The sequence below is a fragment of the Mus caroli genome, unplaced genomic scaffold (genome assembly GCF_978045245.1).
Source record: "Mus caroli unplaced genomic scaffold, Mus_caroli_1 scaffold_18, whole genome shotgun sequence".
Lineage (NCBI taxonomy): Eukaryota > Metazoa > Chordata > Mammalia > Rodentia > Muridae > Mus > Mus caroli.
Genome location: NW_028227273.1, coordinates 35966704 through 35992572, shown reverse-complemented (window position 1 = coordinate 35992572; position 25869 = coordinate 35966704). Strand labels below are relative to the sequence as shown.

At 39.8% G+C, this 25869-nt stretch overlaps 1 protein-coding gene across 1 annotated transcript in view; it reads right to left on the bottom strand.

The window, feature by feature from the left end:
* LOC110284235 (uncharacterized) overlaps positions 1-25869 on the bottom strand; it is a 114091-nt gene that overhangs the window by 63068 nt on the left and 25154 nt on the right. Inside the window, exon 5 of the mRNA XM_085833212.1 lies at positions 22699-22800. Coding sequence (XP_085689338.1) covers positions 22699-22800 — 102 coding nt within the window. The remainder of the gene's footprint in view (positions 1-22698; positions 22801-25869) is intronic.

Sequence of the window (25869 nt, the reverse complement as noted above, 5' to 3'; positions counted from 1 at the left end):
AGGAAGGGCAGCTCAATGGTAGCCTGCTTGCCCTGCATGAGTGAGGCCTAGGGTTCAGTTCAGAAAAAAATGAGAGAGAATTTCAAGCATGGGTAGTAAGATTCATAACTCAGACAATGTAAGGAAGGAAATATAGAGCACCAAAGATTAAATTAAAAAAATAATTACTATTAGTAAGGGATAGACAGAAGAGAAAGAGGACTAGACAAAAAAATACTTAAGTCAGAGCAGATAGACCCTAGAAAATAGAGAGTCAATAGAGACCACAATGAAGACAGGGTTTAGCTGGTACGGTACAGCATGCAGAGTTGAACTTGGATGCCCAGCATTTGTGTAAAAAGCTAGGCAGGGCAGTGGACAACTCTAATCACAGTGCTGGGAACAGAGACACAGAAGGATCCCAGGAACTTCCAGTTAGTCAATCAGTCCAAAATGGTGAACTCAAGGTTTGGAGAGAGACTTGTCTCTAAAAGTAAGGTAGAAAGCAAGTAAGGGAGACGTGTGATGTTGACTAACATTCATGAGCACATATGTGCTTGCACAATTTTACACACACACACACATACACACAAACATGCTTGCACATGGACACATATGGATACACAGAGAGGGACAAGAGAGAGACAGAGAAAGAGAGAGAGTTACAAAGAGACACACAGAGAGACACATACAGAGACAGACAGACAGAAAGAGACAGAGAAACATAGCAGAGAGACACAGAAGAAAAAATTCAACATGTAGAGAATATCAACATTTGCATATCAAGGCCATAAAAGCAACTGTAATAACTTCATCATTAATCATAATCTGTTCAAGACATTAATAAAAATGAGGAATCCTTTCAAGATAAGAAGTGAATAGAAGAAATATGATCATTTGTACTAATCAATATGTTAAATGATTCACTAGATAAGTCAATAAGCACTAGAAAATCTAAAGCCAAGTACATGTTTAATAGTAAGTGTCTTAGTCAGGGTTTCTATTCCTGCACAAACATCATGACCAAGAAGCAAGTTGGGGAGGAAAGGGTTTATTCGGCTTACACTTCCATGCTGCTGTTCATTACCAAAGGAAGTCAGGACTGGAACTCAGACAGGTCAGGGAGCAGGAGCTGATGCAGAGGCCATGGAGGGATGTTCTTTACTGGCTTGCCTCCCCTGGCTTGCTCAGCCTACTCTCTTATAGAACCCAAGACTACCAGCCCAGGGATGGTCCCACCCACAAGGGGCCTTTCCCCCTTGATCACTAATTGAGAAAATGCCTTACAGTTGGATCTCATGGAGGCATTTCCTCAACTGAAGCTCCTTTCTCTGTGATAACTCCAGCTGTGTCAAGTTGACACAAAAATAGCCAGTACAATTGACCCCTTGTCAACTTGACACACAAACTTGACATCACTAGTAAGCCTCAACCCTTACATTCTTATTCATCCCCAAGATCTAAATAACTTTAAAAGTCCCACAGTCTTTACATATTCTTAAAATTTCAATCTCTTTAAAATATCCATCTCTTTTAAAATCCAAAGTCTTTTTACAATTAAAAGTCTCTTAACTGTGGGCTCCACTAAAACAGTTTCTTCCTTCAAGAGGGAAAATATCAGGGCACAGTCACAAAGCAAAAATCAATCTTCAACTGTCCAACGTCTGGGATCCAACTCACGATCTTCTGGGCTCCTCCAAGGGCTTGGGTCACTTCTCCAGCCATGCACTTTGTAGCACACAAGTCGTCCTCTGGGCTCCAGATGCCTGTACTCCACTGCTGCTGCTGCTCTTGGTGGTCATCTCATGGTACTGGCATCTCCAAAATACTGCATGAACCCCTTTCAGTCCTGGGCCTTCAATTGCAACTGAGGCTGCACCTTCACCAATGGCCTTCCATGGCCTCTCGCAGTGCTGAGCCTCAGCCGCTCTGTGCAACTACTTCATGCCTTCAAAACCAGTACCACCTGTGTGACCCTTACACATTACCAAGTCCCGCTGCAGCAGGAGTACAACCTTGGCTATCTCTGGAACACAGCCTCTTTGTGCTTTCAGAAAATACTTCCCAGAAGATGTCACCTCAATGATGCTGGTCTCTTCTTAATCACGCTAATTTCTTAGCTCCAGCTAACCAGCATCAATAGTCCCAGTAATACAAAGTTTTTGCTTTAGTAGTTCTGGTATCTTGTTAATCACAGCTGATTCTTCAGCCCCAGCTAACCAGAACTACAAAATCTTCACAATAAAAACAGCAATGCCCCTGAAGAGAATCTTTAATTTTCCCTCTGAAATTTCACAAACCAGGCCTCCATCTTCTGCACTGTTCTCAGCATTATCTTCCAAGCTCCTACACAACATCTGACAGAGCTCTTAACAACGAATGGATCGTCAAGCCCAAAGTTCCAAAGTCCTTCCACAGTCCTTCCCAAAACATGGTCAGGTTGTCACAGGAATACCCCACTCTGCTGGTACCAATTTGTCTTAGTCAGGGTTTCTATTCCTGCACAAACATCATGACCAAGAAGCAAGTTGGGGAGGAAAGGGTTTATTCGGCTTACACTTCCATGCTGCTGTTCATTACCAAAGGAAGTCAGGACTGGAACTCAGACAGGTCAGGGAGCAGGAGCTGATGCAGAGGCCATGGAGGGATGTTCTTTACTGGCTTGCCTCCCCTGGCTTGCTCAGCCTACTCTCTTATAGAACCCAAGACTACCAGCCCAGGGATGGTCCCACCCACAAGGGGCCTTTCCCCCTTGATCACTAATTGAGAAAATGCCTTACAGTTGGATCTCATGGAGGCATTTCCTCAACTGAAGCTCCTTTCTCTGTGATAACTCCAGCTGTGTCAAGTTGACACAAAAATAGCCAGTACAGTAAGCTTTCCAAGTAAAATTTACCTTAAAATATTTTTTAATGTAAAGGCTCTATCACTATGGAGATACTTCTATCCTGATTATACAATTTGATGTTTTTACTATGGTGTTTTGTAGTGTTGTTCTGGATTCCTTTGTATCCTTACTAGTATTTATTATGTAGACTTTTATTTTAATCATACATGTGAGCAAAATTGTTATCTGTGGTTTGTTTTTCTCTGATGAGAAACCTAATAATTTGTTTATAGATTATTTGTTTATCTTCTCCAGGTAAATATCTATACACAGCTCTGTTCATTTTAAATTGTATTATCTCTCTATTATTGGTTATGATACCAAGTCTAACCATTCACTGTTGGTAGGGGATTAGTATAGATAGCCACACTTGTGGCTGGTTCATAGATTCACTTTTATTTTTAAATAGTGGTCACTAACCATTGTATTATGGGTTGTCCAGCATCTTACAAGATTCATCTTTATCTAATAATGATGCTGGAGTTGTAGTATAAGAGCTCCATTGTCGACAGAAATGATGGTTCAAGGTGACTTGAAAATACAGCACACAAATGCTTGTCATATTTGAGGCTAGTCTTCATACAGAAGTATTCAAGATAAATTTCTTAGGAAGGTGTAAAGTAATAGAAAACATGACTATGGTTTTGTAAACTTGCATCCCCCCCAAATATACTTTATTAGGGAAAGCTAAATAGAAGTTACTTCATGCTTTCATGCACATTTACTCATAATGCAGATTCTGAAAACCTTCTACTTAAAAAAGAGGAAGAAGAAGAAGAAGAAGAAGAAGAAGAAGAAGAAGAAGAAGAAGAAGAAGAAGAAGAAGAAGAAGAAGAAGAAGAAGAAGAAAGAAGAAGAAGAGGAAGAGGAAGCAGAAGAAGAGAAGAAGGAGGAGGATGAGGATGCATTTTTGCACTTTTCCCTTTGAAATTTGTAGTTGAACAGTAGCATTTTCCATTCTGGATCTTGAGAAAGTCAGGCTTTGTTCATCAATTCCTCCCTTGCTTATCCCGCCTTAAATGTATAGTTTTCTTTCCGAGTTTGCTTGCTATCAAAGTTGAAACATCTGTTTCTTTTGTTTATGCCAACAGATCTCACAGGCACTCGGGCTTTCACAGAAACCGTTCATGCAGATGCCAGCCGGGTGTGGGCAATTAGTTGTGTAAGTGCCAAGCAAGCTCACACTCTGTATACTTATGGATAATCATTTCCACCCCACCTACAGGTCTCTTCTCTTTATCTTTTTCATCTTTAGTGTGTAATTAAGCCTCTGTACTGCATCCAGAACAATGTTTTATGGTATGAATAAGATTCTCAGAAGGGCTGAAAATCTGTGTAATTTTAAAGTCCCTCAACCCCTCATTTAGTAGATTTGAGTAGACAATGGATTTCAGAGGGATTCTCAGCACTGAGAAATACATCTAAGAAAAAAATGAGAGAACTACACTCAGCAGCTACGCAAATCACTGCCAGGGCAGCACTTTCTTATGTTGAATAAAATCCTGGGTTAACTATGTATTGTAGCATCTCTGTGACAAAAAAGACGCTTCAGCTTTCTTATTGCAAAACACCTCAGGGCCCAGTAAATTAAAAGTTCCCTGTAGAGCACACAGCATTGTTTGTCTTGTATTAGAATGACAAAAATATAGTTAACCATCACAACTGAATAGTTACAAAGATATCAGAAATTAACTTTGATTTTCATGATTAAATTGACTTGAATCACCAAGGAGACATACATCTCGGGTGTAGATGGCTGTGTGCAGTGCTAGTCTGTCCACTGGCTTGGCTCTCAAATTGAATAAAGAGAAGAAGGGAGATAGGAGATAGGGAGAAAAGGAAGAAGGATGAGAGGATGGAAGGAGAGAGAGAGAAGGAGAAAGAGAGGGAGAGGGAGAGGGAGAGGGAGAGAGAGAGAGAGAGATAGAGAGAGAGAGAGAGAGAGATCAAACAGCTAAATACCAACTCTCACCTCTCTTTGCTTTCTGGTCTGCCCAGATAGGAAGATCCCTAGTCCCATACTCCTGCCACCATGGGCTGTATCCTGCATTCCCTGCTAACATACTTGCTATGTCTTCCTTGATACCATGGCTTGCTTGTGTATTAGTTAGCATTATCTATAGGAACAGAAGGTATAGAATGAATATTGGGTTTAAACGAATTTGTGTAGTACTCTTCCACCCATGGTTTGTGTCTCAAATTGAATAAAAAGGAGAACAGGGAAAGGAGTGAAAGTGGGAAGGAGAGAAGGAGGAAGTGAAAAGAAGAATGGGGAAGAGGAGGAGAAGGAGGAGGAGGAGAAGAGATATTAAGCAGCTAAGCATCAACTCTCATCTCTTATTACTTCTTGGTCTGTTCATAAGAGGAATCCTAATCCTTCTCTCTCTCTCTCTCTCTCTCTCTCTCTCTCTCTCTCTCTCTCTCATATAATAATGAATATATATGTTCCTTTATTATATATTGATTCATTTATATGCTAGAGAAAGCAAGCAAGCAAGTAAAAGGAGCAGCCTTCCTTCTCTCCTGTTCTTTCCATAGGCTGCAAATGGAAAGTGTGACCCACATTACGGGTGGATCTTCCCACCTCAAATGAATCAGTTAAGAATATAATCCCTCACAGATGTACCCAGCTGTTATGGTTTTGATACAATTCCAGATGTCGTAAAGTTGACAACCAAGACTAGCCACCTCTGTACCATCCCTTGCCAACTTTACACATAATCATATCTCCTTATATCCTGCTTAATTTCTAAATGAAAATAAGAAACAGGTCAAAATTATGCCTATCTTGATGTAATTCTACCATGTACTATCACAGATGTCATAATTCTGTCTAACATGCTACCCTTTGTATAAAATATATCTTTTCATTTTGTATTTTTGTTTGTTTGTTTGAGACAGAGTTTCTCTGTATAACCCTGGCTGTCCTGGAACTCACTCTGTAGACAAGAATGGCTTCGAACTCAGAAATTCACCTGCCTCTGCCTCCCAAGTGCTGTGATTAAAGGTGTGCGCCACCATGCCCAACCTATAAAATATAAACATACTCTAAATTTTAGAATAGGTGGTAATGTTTTTTTTATGTATTGTAAACTTAAATATGATAACCACTGTACTTCCCTTAATTGATGTTATATTATATCATAGATATTCAAGAATAGAAAAGATAAATATCCGTAAAAAACACCTGCTCACCAAAATATGACAGAAAACATCATGTCAATTATAATCTTCATTTCAATAGATCACATGGCCAGCTGGTGTTTCAAACTACCCTTTTCTACTATGCATTCTGTGCTTCCTCCACCTTCAGTAAGGTCTTCAGCAATTCTTGGTTCTTTTCCTAGATGAGTGACCTGAAGGGCCCTGAATGTTCTGTGCACTTTGTCATCCTCCCTGTATTAGGCTGTTGTAGTTTCCAATTGTTTTATTCATAGGACATGGAAACACAAAGAGATGCCCTAAAAGATCTCCTATACTCCACTCATAGTCTTTCTCAACTCCATTATGGAGCAGAAATCCAATTTTGTCTCAATAATCTGGATCAACTCCACTTCCAGCACAACACTCTTGTTCCTTTCCTAGCTTGTTGGCTTATGGACATCAGAAGCCCAAAATGGCCAGGGGGAGTCTGAACTTCAAGTTCAATGGATTATTTGTTGTATCTCCTGGCAGAAGTGTTCCCTGTCTGGAACCAAAACTTTTAGGCTAGCAGAACTTAAGGACATAGGAACAGGAAGAAAAAAATCTTCCTAGTGGATCATGATCATGGGCTCACTGTCCCACTTCTTTGGCTCTGAAGTGAGTTCCTTGATCAGAAGCAGTGCTGTGTGGAATACCAGAATACTGGATAAAGCATTCCGTAAGTCCATATACGATGGTTTTTGCAGAAGAATTACATGCAGGAAAGACAATCTCAAAACCAGAATAAGTATCTACTCTAGTAGGGACAAAGTGTCATTTCCATGGAGGAAGTGGTCCAGTGTAGTCAACCTACCATCAGACCACTGGCTGGTTGGTTACTCAGAGAATTGGTACCATATCTGTCACTCAGCAAGAGCTATAGCCATGTCAACCTTGATGGTGGCAGTACTTTTTGTAGAACCCATGAATAACTTCAATCTTTGCTTTCATGCCATATTTTTTATGGGGCCATTCGGTTGGGCAATGACAGAGGTGGCTAGGGAAAGAGTCTATAGAATATGTCATCTGCTTGATTACTGAACATTTCTGCTGAAGCTTTTGGAATGAGAGTTTACATGGGACACAAGATATCTTCACATCCTTTGCTCATTTGGAGAGATCGGATCTCTTCATAGACTTCTTCACCAGATGTATTTCTCACCAGTTTCCCAATCACACTCTTTCCATGCCCTTGACTATCTATCCAATACGTTGGCTACAGATTATGAATCAAGGAACAGCAGGCTCTCTTTCCTTCCAAACAAAAATTATGATCATGTGAACTGCCTGAAGTTCTGCCTACTGTGAAGATTTCCATTTTCTGCTGTCTTTTAGGATTTTCCCAGAAATGGTTGTAATTTTGCAGCTGTCCATTTCTGGGTAGAGCCTGCTTTATGTGCAGAACCTAGCCCTCTTCTTTGTCCGCTCAGTCAATCAATCAGTGGGCACCCTCAGTGAAGTTATATGTGCATGTTTGGCAGAAGATGGCATTGTAACAAGGGCAGCAACCATAAGCATTTGGGCAACTTGTCATGTAACATATTTATGCCTTCAGGACATGCTTGGGCCCAATCACAACTCTGTCTGGTGATGGAGTCCTTCTGTGCCCATCCTACCTTATGACTTGGTAGGTCAGTAACACTCAGCTCATGATGGGCAGCTCATGTTGCTTGTTAACTTGGTGACTCCTTATCAAATGATCAGTTTCCACTAAGGCCCAATAGCATGACAAGAGCTGTTTCTCAAATGGAAAATAGTTGTCTGAAGATGATGGTGGAGCCTTTTGCCAAAATCCCAAAGATCTGTTCTGTGACTCATCTATAGGGCTTGCTAAAGGTTCCTAACAGCACCCCTATCTGCCACTGCCACTTCAAATACCACTGGGTTTGCTGGATTTCATGGCTCAATAGCCTTCTGTTGTTTCAGGCCCCAAAGCTAGCAGCTTTCCAAGTAACTTGGCATATAAGCCAGAGTAACACACTCAAGTGAAGAAAAATATGCTGAATCTCCAGAATCCAAATAGGCCCACAAAGTGTTGTGCTTCTTTCTTGGTGTTGGGAGGGGCCATGCGAAATAACATATCCTTCACCTTAGAGCAAAAGGAACATCTCTGCATGTCCACACCACTGGATTCCTAAAAACTCACTGAGGTAAGTGGATTCTTGAATTCTGGCTGGATTTATTTTCCATGCTCTGATACACATGTGTTACCAACAAGCTACCAAGTGATGGCTCACTTCCTTCAATCAACATAAGATCATCAAGGAAGTATACAAATGTGATATTTTCTGGAAGAACAGATGGTCAAGTTCCCTTTGATCTAAATATGACTCAGGGCAGGGGAGTTAATATATTCTTGAGATAAAACTGTAAAGGTATACTGTTGGCCCTGCCAACTGAAAGCCAATTACTTCAAGTGGTCCTATGGACAGGTTCCAAGAAAAGGGTATTACCTAGATCAATAGTTGCATGCCATGTACCAAGAGAAGTGTTAATCTGCTCATGTAAGGACACCACATCTGATACAGCAGCTGTAGTTGGAGCTACTACCTGAGTTTTCAATAGCTTTCTGGCATTCTCCATGATCCATCTATTTTCTGCTCTAGCTGGACGGAGAATTAAAGTGAGATGTGGTGGGAACCACTACCCCTGCATCTTTTAAGTCCTTGATAGTGACACTATTTTCTGTACTTCTACCAGGGTTGTGATATTGGGTTTGATTCACTATTTTCTTTGGCAGAGGCAACTCCAAAGGCTTCCATTAAGCCTTTCCAACTGTAATAGCCCTCACTCCAAAGGTCAAGGAACCAATGTGAGTGTTCTACTAACTTCTATTTGTTCCAATTATACATTCCAGAACTTGGGAAATAACTATAGAATAAGTTTGGGGATCCACAGGTCTTACTGTTAGTCAGACTTCCGTCAAAAGTCCATTAATCCCCTGACCTTCATAAGGCCTTACTTTACCTGGAGGGCTACAAAGTTTCTTGGAGTCTCCCAGAATCTATGTCAATTCAGAATCTGTATCCAATAAAACCTGAAAAATCTGATTGTTTCCTTTCTCACTGTGTACATTCACCCTTGTAAAAGGCTGTAGGTCCCTCTGGGAAGCACTGGAAAAAGGCTAACAGTAAACTCCTTAGCTATTTTGTTAAGGTTCAGCCTCAGGGGAACCTGGCCGTTCCTGTATTTGAAGGGTTCTGAGTTTTCTAATTGGTTCTAGTCTGGAAATTGAGTCACAGGCTGAGGTTTCATTTCGTCACAATCCATTGTAGCATTCCTTCCATTATTTGAGAACTTTCCTGCAGACCAAACAAAATACAGTAGGATGGAGAGCAAATCTGTGTACTGTGTGGGATCATCAATAAAATGTAGATGGCCTATGAGCAAAAGGCAGAGGATAAGAGGTGAGTGTTCTGGTGTGTTTGTGTGGGGGTGAACTCTGAGATTTAGTGAAAGAGGGGATGATTTGCCACCATAATTGGAGGGAGTCTGAGGTGTGAAAGTGGGGAGAGGTAAGCAACCATGAAGTATACATAGAATAGCATAAACAGGTCATATAAGTTACGAGCTAGTCACTGAACAAGTCCAAGCTTATGGCCTAGGCAATTATTCCTAAATAAAGAAGCCTTTGAGTCCTTATTCAGGAACAGGAGCATGAGTGAAAAAGGCTGAGGTTGCAATTGATGCATTGAACTTGGGGCTGGAAATCCAAGTTTAGAGCCTGAGAAGTCCTGCATGGAAGATGGTTTCCTATTTGGGTAGTGGGAAACCACACAGTCAGTGCAGCAGGGACTCTTATAAAAACCCCTGCTGAGTAGAAAAGCTGGCTCTTCAGGGCACTTTAGTTTAGGCTTCCCCCAAGCAGAGGATTGGAAAACATGCTAGGCAGAGCCAGGTGGTCTGTAGTAAAGGCAAAGCCCAATTCAGGCCCACAGGGGTGGGGGTGGCATGGCCCTGAACTGCCTGACAGTAGGGAGAGGGAACTTATAGAGCCCACCTCCAGCAGGAGAACAGGACATCAAGCAAGGGATGGGGTTGCTATCCCACAGTCACATCTCTGACCCATAATTGTTCCTGTCTAAAAGAATTACAGGAATAGAAATGAAGAGGAGGCTGAGGAAAAGAAGGTCCAGTGACAGGCCCAAAGTGGGATGCAGCTCAAGGAGCAGAGCCAACTTCCAGAGACACAGTCTGGCCCAAGGAACCTGCAAATTCACAGAAGGGCAGAAGAAACATTTTCCTGGAGCTGCAGTAAGACTGAAAAGCCCCAAACTTCTGAACTTGTAATGTATACATCTAAAAACTGTAAAAGAGAAACAAATATTTAGTCTGAAAATAATAAAATGAAGTCATTGAAGAGAAGATTCCTTAATATTAGAAAGAATTTTCCAGAGGAAAGATGAGAGAAAATTAAATAGAGGAAAGGATGTTAAGTTTAGAAAGTGTTAAGAGAAATACCTACATATAAAAGGTAAAGTCTCTTAAGAAGAGAAAAAAAATAGAAATGTTTTAAGAGGTGCATAGATGCTAAATAAAATAATAATAAAAAAACAGAACATAGTCATAGAAATACTGAGTTTAAATATCAAAATTAAAGTGTCTGAAGTAAGGAGAGAGAAAAATACAGTAAAATCAAATCTCTAAAGAAAAGAGAGAAAGAAAAATAAAATAAAATCTTTGTGGAGAGATTTAGAGAGATTAACAAATAATTTCTATACCAGGCTAATGTCAGCAAGCACTTGTTGGCATCCACAATAGTGTCTGGGTTTGGTGATTGTATATGGGATGGATCCCCAGGTGGAGGGGTGGGGAGGGACCTGGGAGAGAAAATGGATGAGATGGGGACCAGGAGTGGAAGCAGAGGGGGAACTTGGTCTGGTATTGGGTGAGAGAAAAGGACTGAAGCCCTGAGGGCCAGCAAAGAATGTAAATCAGCAACCTCAGGAAATAGGAGATTGGGGGACCCCCCCTCCCAGAATGCACTAGAGACCTGGGAGGTGAGAGACTCCCAGGACTCAAAGGGAGGGACTTTAGATGAACCGCCTGACAGTATGGAGAGGGAACTTATAGAGCCCATGTCCAGCAGGAAGACAGGACATCACGTGTGGGATGGGGTTGCAATCCCACAGTCACATCTCTGACCCATAATTGTTGCTGTCTGGAAGAATTACAGGGATAGACATGGAGAGGAACCTGAGGAAAAGAAGGCCCAGAGACAGGCCCAAAGTGGGATCCAGTTCAAGGGGAGGTCCCAAGGCCTGACACTATTTCTGAGGCTATGGAGTGTGCACAAAAAGGGACGTATCATGACTGCCCTCTGGAAGACCCAACAAGCAGCTGAAAGAGTAAGATGCAGATATTTGCACCCAACCAAGGGACAGAAGCAGCTGACCTCTGTTGTTGAATTAGGGAAGGCAGAAAGAAACTTAGGAGAAGGTCAGTACTGTAGGAGGACCAGCATCCTCAATTAATCTGGATGCCTAAGATCTCTCAAACACTGGACCACCAAGCAGAGAGCATACACCAGCCGATATGAAGCCTCCAACACACATACAGTAGAGTACTTCCAGGTCTGTGTTCATTCAGAGATGATGCACCTAACCCTCAAGAGACTGGAGGCCCCAAGGAGTTTAGAGGTAAGGTGGGGGGAGAGACACCCACGTGGATACGGGGTGGGGTTCGGAGGAGGTGTGTGATGTGGAACAGTTGGAGAGTAGATAGGGGTGGGGTGGGGAATGGAATATGGTGTATAAAAAATAAATTAAAAATAAAATTGAATTAGAAAAAAATCTTTGTGGAGAAAGTTGGAGAGATTAAAAAATAATTTCTATAGCAGGCTCCTGTCAGCAAGCATTTGTTGGCATCCACAATAGTATCTGGGTTTGGTGATTGTACAACAGATGAATCCCCAGGTGGGGCAGTCTCTGGATGGCCTTTCCTTCAGTTTATGCTCCACACTTTGTCTCTGTATCTCCTCCCATGAGCATTTTGTTCCCCATTCTAAGAAGGATTAAAGTATTCACACTTTAGTTTTCCTTCTTCTTGATCTTCATGTGGTCTGTGAATTTTACTTTTGGTATTCTGAGCTTCTGGGTTCCCAATGGAGGAGGTAGAGAAAGGACCCCAGGAGCAAAAGGGGTTTACAGCCCCATAGGAGGAACAACAATATGAACTAACCAGTACCCCCAGAGCTCCCAGGGACTAAAGCACCAACCAAAGAGTACATATGGAGGGCACCATGGCTCCAGCCACATATGTAACAGAGGATGGCCTTGTCAGGGTCATCAATGGGAGGAGAGGCCCTTGGTCCTGTGAAGGCTCCATGCCCCAGTGTAGGAGAATACCTGGACCAGAAAGTGGGAGTAAATGGGTTGGTGATCAGGGGGAGGAGGAGGGGACAGGGGATTTTCAGAGGGAAAATCAGAAAGGGGATAACATTTGAAATGTAAATAAAGAAAATATCTAATTAAAAAAGAACTAACATGAAAAGAAAATAATCTCTATGTTAAAAACTGGAAGACATTGTAGAAGAGGGCATTTGGACCTCATAATTTTTTATTTATTTCTTTTTTACTGTGAACATAAAACTAAATATATATTCAGTAATGACTGCATATATATAATCCTCTTTTTAAAAAACTTAGAATAAAACAGACTTATAAAAGGAGAGGACTAAATGATGAACTATTAGCATAGAGGCCATAGAACAGAGACTAGAAGATTCTTTAAATCGGAGTCAAGAAACTTCTGAGGAATCCAATCTGGAGCCTACAATGACAGTTAAAGGTAGCTTCATATTAAAAAAAAATCCACAAAGGCTTGCAAAATCAGAATGATAATCCATAGAAATCTAATATATTGAGTTAAGAGTACAAATTATGCTTGAAGGCACATTAGAACAATGTCATATAATAGCTTACCTGTTTTATATTGTAGGCTTTCAAAATTTAAAATATGCACAAGTTTTGATATATAGTACAACTGATACATATTCATGATTCCTATACGCTTTTGCCTTGAGTTCTATAAAGGCTCACTCTGAGATTGCAAATTTATTTGATTATGATGATGATTATCTTAGGGATACCTTTACAGAGTGAAGCTAACAATATCTATCTATCTATCTATCTATCGATCGATCGATCGATCGATAGATAGATAGATAGATAGATAAGTAGATAGATATGTTAGAATACAACACTATTTTAGACATTATGACATAAAACATGCTACTGGGATATCTCCTAATCCTACAGGGCAAGCAACGGCAGGGAGATCTCACAGCACTTTAAAAGAAATGGTCATAGAACAGAGGGGAAATATGAGCTCTCCCAAAGAACATTTAAATAGTGTTCTATTGACTTTACATTTTTAAAATGTCAATGAAAAGACAATCACAGCTGTTGAAAAGCACTAGCTCTTAGAAAGGACAACTAAATTAGATCAGCACAAATATGTGACAACTCATGTAACGTTAGGGAAGAGGTTTTGTCTGTGTTTCAACATGAAAAGAACAGTTATGAATCCCATCAAAATTAGTAAAAAATAGATTTGACAAGGGAAGACATCCTGAAGATCCAGGCTGCATCTATAAAGGAAGAAAGCAAGAACTAAACAGGAAACACGAATGCTGATCCCTCTACAGGAGAACAGCTCAGGGACACAAAAGTATCTCTGCATAGGCCAGAAATCTTGTTGGCTACAGAGTTCTGAAGACTTATCATGCCATCCTTTCAAATGGCATGGATAGAAATTTATATTACAGTTTGAATACATTGTACAAACAGACTTAAAAATTTTATGTTAAAGTTTTTCTCTGTTTTTTTACTTATCAATATTTTGTAAATGATGAGAAGGGGAGAGAAAAATAAGCCACAGGTGTAAATATTGCCACTGAAATGAAAGAGACAAGAGGAGAACAGGCCAGTTGGAGGTGTCAATAAATAGAAATAGAGAATAGTCAAGAAACAATATATGCTTGATGCCTGAGGCAGTCTTAAGCTGAGGGAGTAGAAAAGGAAACTCGAAAGGAATTCTGAAATTTAGATAATTGTATTAGATTGATTTGTAGTTCTGCGATTATGCATTTGGTCTAGATTTCTAAACTAAAAAAACAGAGAAACAAAATCCTTTATTGCCTGAGAGAAGACAAAAATTAGAACTCATTTTATATCTCACAGAGAGGGAAAATACATTGCTAAAGTAAGTTGAGTGAAGAATATGAAGAAAAATTATTTTATAATAAACTGTTTTTACTCTTCCGATTCCATAAGCATTTATATATTAGAGACACTGTTAATCCAGCAGGGCGGCCAAGAACAGGTGATGTGATGCTCACTGTGCTTAGGATTCCCAACAGTTGAAATAAATTAGTCAAATATCTCGTTCAGAAAGATTCAAAGGCAATGACATGATAATAGAATTTGTATTTGTTTGGAGGATGGGTCAGTCTATAGCCTAAGTCAGCCTGAACTTGAAGTTTCCCTGTCTCATGGAATGCTGGGATCACAGGAATGTTCCAGGATTCCTGGAATATGGTACTTATATTTTTCTCTCAAAACAGAAAATGATCATATGCCAAATGCTAATATATAAAGAGGAGAAAAACATCCTCTCACTTTTGAATCAACTGTGTAGCTGTATGATGTTATTTGTGTGATTGTTACTGACACCTTCCTGGGTGATAAGTATCACTGTGGTCAGTATGTCTTGAACTAAAGCTTACCTTTCACAAGATCATCTCTGTTTTCTATTTTCTGTTTTTTGTTTTCTTTTTTTTTAACTTTTAATATTTTTATTACATATTTTCCTGTTACATTTCCAATGCTATCCCAAAATTCCCCCATAGCACCCCCCACTTCCCTACCCACCCATTCCCATTCTTTTGGCCCTGGAATTCCCCTATATTGGGGCATATAAAGTTTGCAAGTCCAATGGGCCTCTCTTTCCAGTGATGGCCGACTAGGCCATCTTTCGATACATATGCAGCTAGAGACAAGAGCTCCGGGGTTCTGGTTAGTACATCATGTTGTTCCAACAATAGGGTTGCAGATCCCTTTAGCTCCTTGGGTACTTTCTCTAGCTTCTCCATTGGGAGCCCTGTGATACATCCAATAGCTGACTGTGAACATCCACTCCTGTGTTTGCTAGGCCCCGGCATCGTCTCACAAGAGACAGCTATATTTGGGTCCTTTCAGCAAAATCTTGCTAGTGTATGCAATGGTGTCAGCATTTAGAAGCTGCTTATGGGATGGATCCCTGGATACGGCAGTCTCTAAATGGTCCATCCTTTCATCACAGCTACGAACTTTGTCTCTGTAACTCCTTTCCTGGGTGTTTTGTTCCCAATTCTAAGAAGGGGCACAGTGTCCACACTTTGGTCTTCATTCTTCTTGAGTTTCATGCGTTTAGTAAATTGTATCTTATATCTTGGGTATCCTAAGTTTTGGGCTAATATCCACTTATCAGTGAATACATATTGTGTGAGTTCTTTTGTGATTGTGTTACCTCACTCAGGATGATGCCCTCCAGGTCCATCCATTTGCCTACGAATTTCATAAATTCATTTTTTAAATAGCTGAGTAGTACTCCATTGTGTAAATGTACCACATTTTCTGTATCCATTCCTCTGTTGAGGGGCATCTGGGCTCTTTCCAGCTTCTGGCTATTATAAATAAGGCTGCTATGAACATAGTGGAGCATGTGTCCTTCTTACCGGTTGGAACATCTTCTGGATATATGCCCAGGAGAGGTATTGCTGGATCCTCAAGTAGTACTATGTCCAATTTTCTAAGGAACCGCCAGACTGATTTCCAGAGTGGTTGTACAATCTTGCAATCCCACCAACAATGGAGGAGTGTTCCTCTTTCTCCACATCCTCGCCAGCATCTGCTGTCACCTGAATTTTTGATCTAAGCCATTCTGACTGGAGTGAAGTGGAATCTCAGGGTTGTTTTGATTTGCATTTCCCTGATGATTAAGGATATTGAACATTTTTTCAGGTGCTTCTCAGCCATTCGGTATTCCTCAGGTGAGAATTCTTTGTTCAGCTCTGAGCCCCATTTTTTAATGGGGTTATTTGATTTTCTGGAGTCCACCTTCTTGAGTTCTTTATATATATTGGATATTAGTCCCCTATCCGATTTGGGATAGGTAAAGATCCTTTCCCAATCTGTTGGTGGCCTTTTTGTCTTATTGAAGGTGTCTTTTGCCTTGCAGAAGCTTTGCAATTTTATGAGGTCCCATTTATCGATTCTCGATCTTACAGCACAAGCCATTGCTGTTCTATTCAGGAATTTTTCCCCTGTACCCATATCTTCGAGGCTTTTCCCTACTTTATCCTCTATAAGTTTCATTGTCTCTGGTTTTATGTAGAGTTCCTTAATCCACTTAGATTTGACCTTAGTACAAGGAGATAGAAATGGATCAATTTGCATTTTTCTACATAACCGCCAGTTGTGCCATTTGTTGAAAATGCTGTCTTTTTTCCACTGGATGGTTTTAGCTCCCGTGTTAAAGATCAAGTGACCATAGGTGTGTGGGTTCATCTCTGGGTCTTCAATTTTGTTCCATTGGTCTCCTTGTCTGTCACTATATCAGTACCATGCAGTTTTTATCACAATTGCTCTGTAGTACAGCTTTAGGTCTAGCATGGTGATTCCACCAGAGGTTCTTTTATCCTTGAGAAGAGTTTTTGCTATCCTAGGTTTTTTGTTATTCCAAATGAATCTGCTGATTGCCCTTTCTAATTCGTTGAAGAATTGAGTTGGAATTTTGATGGGGAATGCATTGAATCTGTAGATTGCTTTTGGCAAGATAGCCATTTTTACAATGTTGATCCTGCCAATCCATGAGCATGGGAGATCTTTCCATCTTCTGAGATCTTCTTTAATTTCTTTCTTCAGAGACTTGAAGTTCTTATCATACAGATCTTTCACTTCCTTAGTTAGAGTCACACCAAGGTATTTTATATTATTTGTGACTATTGAGAAGGGTGTTGTTTCCCTAATTTCTTTCTCAGCCTGTTTATCCTTTGTATAGAGAAAGGCCATTGACTTGTTTGAATTAATTTTATATCCAGCTACTTCATTGAAGCTGTTTATCAGGCTTAGGAGTTCTCTGGTGGACTTTTTAGGGTCACTTATATATACTATAATATCATCTGCAAAAAGTGATATTTTGACTTCTTCCTTTCCAATTTGTATCCCCTTGATCTCGTTTTGTTATCTAATTGCTCTGGCTAGGACTTCAAATACAATGTTGAATAGGTAGGGCGAGAGTGGACAGCCTTGACTAGTCCCTGATTTTAGTGGGATTGCTTCCAGCTTCTCACCATTTACTTTGATGTTGGCTACTGGTTTGCTGTAGATTGCTTTTATCATGTTTAGGTATGGGCCTTGAATTCCTGATCTTTCCAAGACTTTTATCATGAATGGGTGTTGAATTTTGTCAAATGCTTTCTCAGCATCTAACGAGATGATAATGTGGTTTTTGTCTTTGAGTTTGTTTATATACTGGATTACGTTGATGGATTTCCATATATTGAACCATCCTTGCATCCCAGAGATTAAACCTACTTGGTCAGGATGGATGATTGTTTTGATGTATTCTTGGATTCGGGTAGCAAGAACTTTATTGAGGATTTTTGCATCGATATTCATAAGGGAAATTGGTCTGAAGTTCTCTATCTTTGTTGGGTCTTTTTGTGGTTTAGGTATCAGAGTAATTGTGGCTTCATAGAATGAGTTGGGTAGAGTACCTTCCGTTTCTATTTTGTGGAATAGTTTGTGAAGAACTGGAATTAGGTCTTCTTTGAAGGTCTGATAGAACTCTGCACTAAACCCATCTGGTCCTGGGCTTTTTTTGGTAGGGAGACTATTAATGACTGCTTCTATTTCTTTAGGAGATATAGGAATGTTTAGATCATTAACCTGATCTTGATTTAGCTTTGGTACCTGGTATCTGTCTAGAAACTTCTCCATTTCATCCAGGTTCTCCAGTTTTGTTGAGTATAGCCTTAGGTAGAAGGATCTGATGGTGTTTTGGATGTCTTCAGGATCTGTTGTTATGTCTCCTTTTTCATTTCTGATTTTGTTAATTAGGATGCTTTCCCTGTGCCCTCTAGTGAGTCTGGCTAAGGGTTTATCTATCTTGTTGATTTTCTCAAAGAACCAGCTCCTTGATTGGTTGATTCTTTGAATAGTTTTTCTTGTTTCCACTTGGTTGATTTCGCCCCTGAGTTTGATTATTTCCTGCTGTCTACTCCTCTTGGGTGAATTTGCTTCCTTTTGTTCTAGTGCTTTTAGGTGTGTTGTCAAGCTGCTAATGTGTGCTCTCTCTAGTTTCCTTTTGGAGGCACTCAGAGCTATGAGTTTTCCTCTTAGAAATGCTTTCATTGCGTCCCATAAGTTTGGGTATGTTGTGGCTTCATTTTCATTGAACTCTAAAAAGTCCTTAATTTCTTTCTTTATTCCTTCCGTGACCAAGGTATCATTGAGAAGAGTGTTGTTCAGTTTCCACGTGAAGGTTGGCTTTCTATTTTTTATTTTGTTATTGAAGATCAGCCTTAGTCCATGGTGATCTGATAGGATGCATGGAACAATTTCAATATTTTTGTATCTGTTGAGGCCTGTTTTGTGACCAATTATGTGGTCAATTTTGGAGAAGGTACCATGAGGTGCTGAAAAGAAAGTATATCCTTTTGTTTTAGGATAGAATGTTCTGTAGATATCTACCAGATCCATTTGATTCATAATTTCTGTTAGTTTCACTGTGTCCCTGTTTAGTTTCTGTTTCCATGATCTGTCCATTGGTGAAAGTGGTGTGTTGAAGTCTCTCACTATTATTGTATGAGGTGCAATGTGTGCTTTGAGATTTACTAAAGTTTCCTTAATGAATGTGGCTGCCTTTGTATTTGGAGCATAGATATTCAGGATTGATAGTTCCTCTTGGAGGATTTTACCTTTGATAAGTATGAAGTGTCCCTCCTTGTCTTTTTTAATGACTTTGGGTTGGAAGTCAATCTTATCAGATATTAGAATGGCTACTCCAGCTTGTTTCTTCATACCATTTGCTTGGAAAATTGTTTTCCAGCCTTTCATTCTGAGGTAGTGTCTATCTTTTTCTCTGAGATGAGTTTCCTGTAAGCAGCAAAATGTTGGGTCTTGTTTGTGTATCCAGTTTGTTAGTCTATGTCTTTTTATCGGGGAGTTGAGTCCATTGATATTAAGAGATATTAAGGAAAAGTAATTGTTGTTTCCTGTTATTTTTGTTGTTAAAGTTGGCATTCTGTTCTTGTGGCTGTCTTCTTTTAGGTTTGTTGAGGGATTACCTTCTTGTTGTTTCTAGGGCGTGGTTCCTGTCCTTGTATTGGTTTTTTTCTGTTATTATCCTTTGAAGGGCTGGATTCGTGGAGAGATAATGGGTGAATTTGGTTTTGTCGTGGAATACTTTGGTTTCTCCATCTATGTTAATTGAGAGTTTGGCTGGGTATAGTCGCCTGGGCTGGAGTTTGTGTTCTTTTAGTGTCTGTATAACATCTGTCCAGGATCTTCTGGCTTTCATAGTCTCTGGTGAGAAATCTGGTGTAATTCTGATAGGCTTGCCTTTATATGTTACTTGGCCTTTTTCTCTTACTGATTTAGTATTCTGTCTTTATTTAGAGCATTTGTTGTTCTGATTATTATGTGTCGGGAGGTATTTCTTTTCTGGTCCAGTCTATTTGGAGTTCTGTAGGCTTCTTGTATGTTCATGGGCATCTCTTTCTTTAGATTTGGGAAGTTTTCTTCTATAATTTTGTTGAAGATGTTTGCTGGTCCTTTGAGTTGAAAATCTTCATTCTCATCCACTCCTTTTATCCGTAGGTTTGGTCTTCTCATTGTGTCCTGTATTTCTTGGATGTTTTGAGCTAGGATCTTTTTGCATTTTACATTTTCCTTGATTGTTGTGCCGATGTTCTCTATGGAATCTTCTGCACCTGAAATTCTCTCTTCCATCTCTTGTATTCTGTTGCTGATGCTCGTATCTATGGTTCCAGATTTCTTTCCTAGGGTTTCTATCTCCAGTGTTGCCTCATTTTGGGTTTTCTTTATTGTGTCTACTTCCCTTTTTAGGTCTAGTATGGTTTTGTTCATTTCCATCATCTGTTTGGATGTGTTTTCCTGTTTTTCTGTAAGGACTTCTACCTGTTTGATTATGTTATCCTGTTTTTCTTTAAGGATTTGTAACTCTTCAGCAGTGTTCTCCTGCAATTCTTTAAGGGATTTTTGTGCTTCCTCTTTACTGTCTTCTACCTGTTTACCAGTGTTCCTTTGTATTTCTTTAAGTGTGTTATTAAAGTCCTTCTTGAAGTCCTCTACCATCATCATGAGATATGCTTTTAGATCCGTGTCTAGCTTTTCCGGTGTTTTGGGGTGCCCTGGACTGGGCGAAGTGGGAGTGCTGGGTTCTGATGATGGTGAGTGTTCTTGGTTCCTGTTAGTAAGATTATTATGTTTACCTTTCGCCATCTGGTAATCTCTGGGGTTAGTTGTTGTCGTTGTCACTGTTTAAAGATTGAGCAGAAGCTGTGTTCCACTCACCAGCAGTCTCAAAATCCTGTGGCGGGGGTCGTGGGTAGCTGGCAGGTGTCAGCCGACCCTGTGCTCTAGCTACCCCGGTGCTGCTCTGGCCGGAAGAGGCCTGTGGTCCTACTCAGGCCGGTTTTCTGCTTCCCTAACTAATGCAGTCTCAGGTCCCTCGCGCAGTTGGATTGGAGCAGAAGCTGTGTTCCACTCACCAGAAGTCTTAAGATCCTGTGGTGGGGGTCGTGGGTAGCTGGCGGGTGTCAGCCGACCCTGCGCCCTAGCTACCCCTGCGCTTTTCTGACCGGAGAGGCTTGTGGCCCTACTGAGGCCGGATTTCTGTCTCCCCAACCAAAGCAGTCTCAGGTCCCGCATGATTGGACTGGAGCAGAAGCTGTGTTCCACTCACCAGCAGTCTCAAAATCCTGTGGCCTGTTTTCTGTTTTCTATTCTGTGGAAATGTGTACAAGGTGAAGGGGATCACTCCATAGTCTGCTCCATGGCAGGCTTAGCTTTCTGATAACTCATTCCAACCACCTCATTTGACCTAACTGAGCCAGTTCAGTGTACTCCCCAAGAGGCTATTTGAGGTTGCAAGCTTGCCTCCTTTCTCTGACGCTGTAGTTTGGAGGAGGAAAGCCAGAGCTGCTGAGGCTATTTAGATCTAAGTGGAAGTTTGGGCTGGCAATGAAAAGAAGGAAACAAGCCGTGGTGCTGATGAAATGACTACATCACTGAAGCAAACCCAACATCTGCACTAGCTCAGAACTTCCAGCTTTGTGAGTCAGCCCCTCTGCTCCGTTGTTTAAACCACTCTGGGTCAGGTGTTTGATTGTGTCCTAATGGACTATATTGTAGTGAAGAAACTCTCGTTCCATAGCTTGAAGCTCTAAGTCTCGAATTTCTGGTATTTATAGACATAAAAACTCAGTTGGCAAGTTTTCCACTGACTTTGATCCTAATATAGCTATTTAAACAAAAATGGGAACAATAATACCGACAAATATATAGATATTAAATTCTTTGCATAGGACAGTTCTCCATGACAATTCTCTGAAATACAACATAGTTTTTATATATAAATTCAAACCAGTCAATTCCTAATCTGAAATTATAAGAAATTTAAATTATTTCTCCTAAACCACTAGTGAACAGTAATGAAATACAGATCCAAATTCTTGGCACCTCCTTAGGTTTAAAATAATGATATGTCACAGGCGTGCCAAGGCCCAAATTGTGCAGCTACAACGTAACTCCTACATATAAGGCTCAAGAGACATTGAAGAAGTAGTGTTGGAAAGATTGTTAGAACCATTTATCCAGAAGTCTGCTGATAGAATGTGTCTTCAAGATATGACCAGCAAGCAATGACAATATGGCTGCCTCAATAAGATCTGAATATTCCAAAACCAGTAGCTATCACAGCATATATGGGGGGGGGGGATCACAAGATAAGGAGATACAGACACTTAATGACTGTTGAGAAACCAAATTAGTCTTCCCCCAAAATGAGTTCCTTAATTTGTTATTCAATACCAAGTGATCAGTGGTTAAAAACATATGAGTAAAAGCAACACAGAATGGAATCAGCACATCTTGTTTCTATATTTGATAACATATTTGTTGCAATACCATTTAAAGGAAAAGAGACCACAAATTAGAGAGAGAGAGAGACAGAGAGACAGAGAGAGAGAGACAGAGAGACAGAGAGAGAGAGAGAACAAGCTGGGGTAGGGTATAGAAGAATTGAAAGGAGGAACAGTGTAATATAATGCATTAATTAGGAATAACATTTATAAAGAATACCCAAGGAAGCATAATGGAAATAATTCACTGCAAATAGAACTCCCAGGGCTACTCTGCACTTATCCGAGGAGTGCATTCATACAAATAACCTGGGCTATAAAACAATATGTGGTCATGGTCTGCGAACTTCTCAGTGTTGTTTGGTAAACAGTCTCAGAGATTGCTTCTGTTGCTCACATGCACTTCACCAGATGGGGAGAGCCTAGGCTGTCTGATACATTTTGGTAGCATTGAGAGGGCTGTTCTGGTATGAATTAAACTTTTTATGAGAGCACTTACTGGTATCCACTTCAGTTACTACAATTGGTTTGGAGAACTGAATCCGAAATCCCCAGGGATAATCGCCAGTTCCTTTGAATAGTCTCACAGTCCGCTCACGAACTGCAAGGGAGAAAAGAATGCATTGCTCTGAGTTGGCATTCCATACTATATACTTTTACAGTATGGCACAAGTAGCATGTTTACTGTTTGATTCCATGTCAGGCTTAATAGATATGTTCTGAGCAATACTAAGTAATAGGATATGTTAATTACACAAAATTCTGCGTTTCACCATACTATTTTCATACAGTGCAGTCTAATTCAATCTTCACAACACATGATGATTGTTAATATATTTTTAGAGAAGAGAATATTGGCATGCGGAGTAGGGAGGTTAAATATTTGTGTTGAGAATATAAAGCTTACTTCAGTTAAACAGTACTACACTTTAGGATTCACGCTGAACCACTCTGTCATAACTACCCAAGAAGCAAACCTAAGGTGCTTAGATTTGTAAAAAAAAAAAAAAAAAAAAGAGAGAGAGAATTCATTACAACACTATTCATCTATTCATGAAAAACATTTAAAAAGTCTATAAAATGATGTTTTACAGAAGCCAAGAGGAGTGAAAGAGCTGACTAACTAAGGAAAGTACAGGAGCAGGTTTTGAAGAGGTTGGAACTGGTATGCTTGGTTGCCTTGTCAATTGAGAATCCTAAGACCATCACAGTAAGAGTTCGTGAGTTTTCACAGTCATCTAGCTAACTTTAATTACTGTGGATCAGTTACCATTCCACTTTTCCTTCTGTAATTTTTTCCTGCTACTTTTACATCTTCTTTTCTATATAATTCTCTCTGGTGTGTGTGTGTGTGTGTGTGTGTGTGTGTGTGTGTCTGTGTCTGTGTGTGTGTGTGTGTGTCTGTCTGTCTGTCTGTGTGTCTGTGTGTCTATGTGTCTGTGTGTGTTTTCCTCACAAGTTCTGCTTGTTCATCAGTTCAGTTTATTCAAGACATAAACCCATCCATTGACACTCTTTGACTTTTCTCTATTTCAAGGCACTTTGCCCAAAATGAAGAAAATTCTCCAAGACTGAATTCCAGATTGCGCCTCACAGATCACGATCCTTTCTGTTCAGAACTGTTGTGGGTTATTATTCCTCAGAAATGAAGAAAAGGTATGATTCCAGATTGTGAACATCATGAGAACTTGGCTTTGAAGACTACTAAAGAGTAAGTAATTATAAAGTATAATTGGAATCATTCCTGGATTTCAGGAGTAGGTTCTTAATACTAGATTGACTCTGACGTATTTGTGAAAATGCTAGGAAATTATAAGATCAGAATACCACCTATTAAAAAGAATAAGGAAACCTAACATCTTACAGCGGAAATTTAAGAGACTGCCCTTTCATAAAAAGAAGGAAAGCATTAGAATTTCTAGATAATGTATTTTGGTCCTTCTTTTTAACCTGATGCATCTTTTACTTATGTAGATGTTATTTTTTTACTTCTCAGATTATAATTAAATTGCCAGGTTGAAGTGCAAGGATGTTTCTTTTTTTTTTTTTTTAGGTTGCCTTAGCTTGAAGTCCGAATATAAAGGCATTTTCAGAATACCTTTGTGTATACAAAATGTGGGCAGAATTAAAAGCAAACAGGAAGTCAAAGAAAATCTTGAGACTTTGAAGTGATGAATAACGAGGCTCCCAAAAGTGGTGAAGGATGTGGAATTTCTTTGTCCTCATCAATGGCAAATGGTCTTAGATGAGGGTGCCCATAATGTTTGTAAAAATATTATTATTATAAACTTATGTTACTTTTCAGAGCTTGTAATATGATTTACTTAATTTTTCTCTTCATTCTTTTTTATTCAAATATTCTGGAATGAACCATTACATTTTATATTAAGTTTCTTGTGGGTCATAACAAACATAGCAGAAGGCAAAACATTCTGCTCAGGTGCGCTCAGTTATGACCTCCTGTTTAGTCAGATAAGGAAAGCAAGCATCTGCTATAAACAAGGAGACATTCTTCCTTATTCACAGGTCCATTGCAGCCAAAAGCAGGAGTCATTAATTCACAAATATCTGCTGTGCACTGCTTTACACCTAGGGATGCTCTTGTGTACTAGCAAAGACAGAGAAGAGTCATATCCCCTTGAAGTTTGAGTTCTGGACACTTGTTGCCCAAACTGGCACCATTTGTGAGGGAAGGAATGATACAGTGTCTTCATGTGGATTCTTGAAGAGATGATTGCTTTTGTAAAATGTCTGAAGAAAACATGTTGTTCTTCTCCTGTTCCCAGGAAAGGCGTGATAATATTGCTGAGAAGGCATTCTGGGTACCCCAGCTCTAAAACTGTTTTCTTTAGTGCTCTGTGCCTCTGGGAAAGTTTGTTTCTCATTAAAAGAATTCTCTCTTGGCACATGTGATTGGACAATGTCTTATTGAATCTCCTAATTTAAGAGGCAGAACTGGGGAATTCAAGGACTTAGGAATTAATATTTCAACATGCTGAGATAGGCTGGGAGCTAATCAGGAAAAAAATGAAAAGCAGAAATGCATTTCTGACTGCTGTAACAATAATTTTCTAACATCTCTACTTCTCAAGGTTCCTTGTTCCCTCTAGGTTACTCTCTTGATACCATCTTCTGCTTTTGACAGATTGATTTAGCCAACAAATACTTTCTTAATGAGAGATTTTTATATGTTGATTCAAATAAAATCATATTTGTCTTTTTGTTATTCCATGAAACTATTAAGTAGCTATTGTTTTCAAGGTCATGTTTCTGTGGTTTTGGTTTCTCAGTCAAGCCATTTGAATGTCAACAACATGTGTGGAAGAATAAACATTTCAATAAAGTCTTGAAATGTTGAGCTCAACTGTAGAACTCTCCTGTGGGAGGACACAATCAACATGTTTGTAACCATGCTCCTTTCCCATTCTGAAGACGATTTTCTCATATTTTAAGATTTATAGTCCCCCTTTCCCATGGCTCTGTCTACTGAATAATCTATAAGTGCCACACAGCTGCTGACAAGCCACAAATGAATGTCATTGTTGTTTCACAGACTGCAGGTGCATCATCAAGTAATTTATCCCTCTAGACAGCACTTCCTTTGCATCATATTGTTGGTTGTAAAAATCCAAATGAAGGGCAAGTATTTCCATAAATATAGCAAAACTCT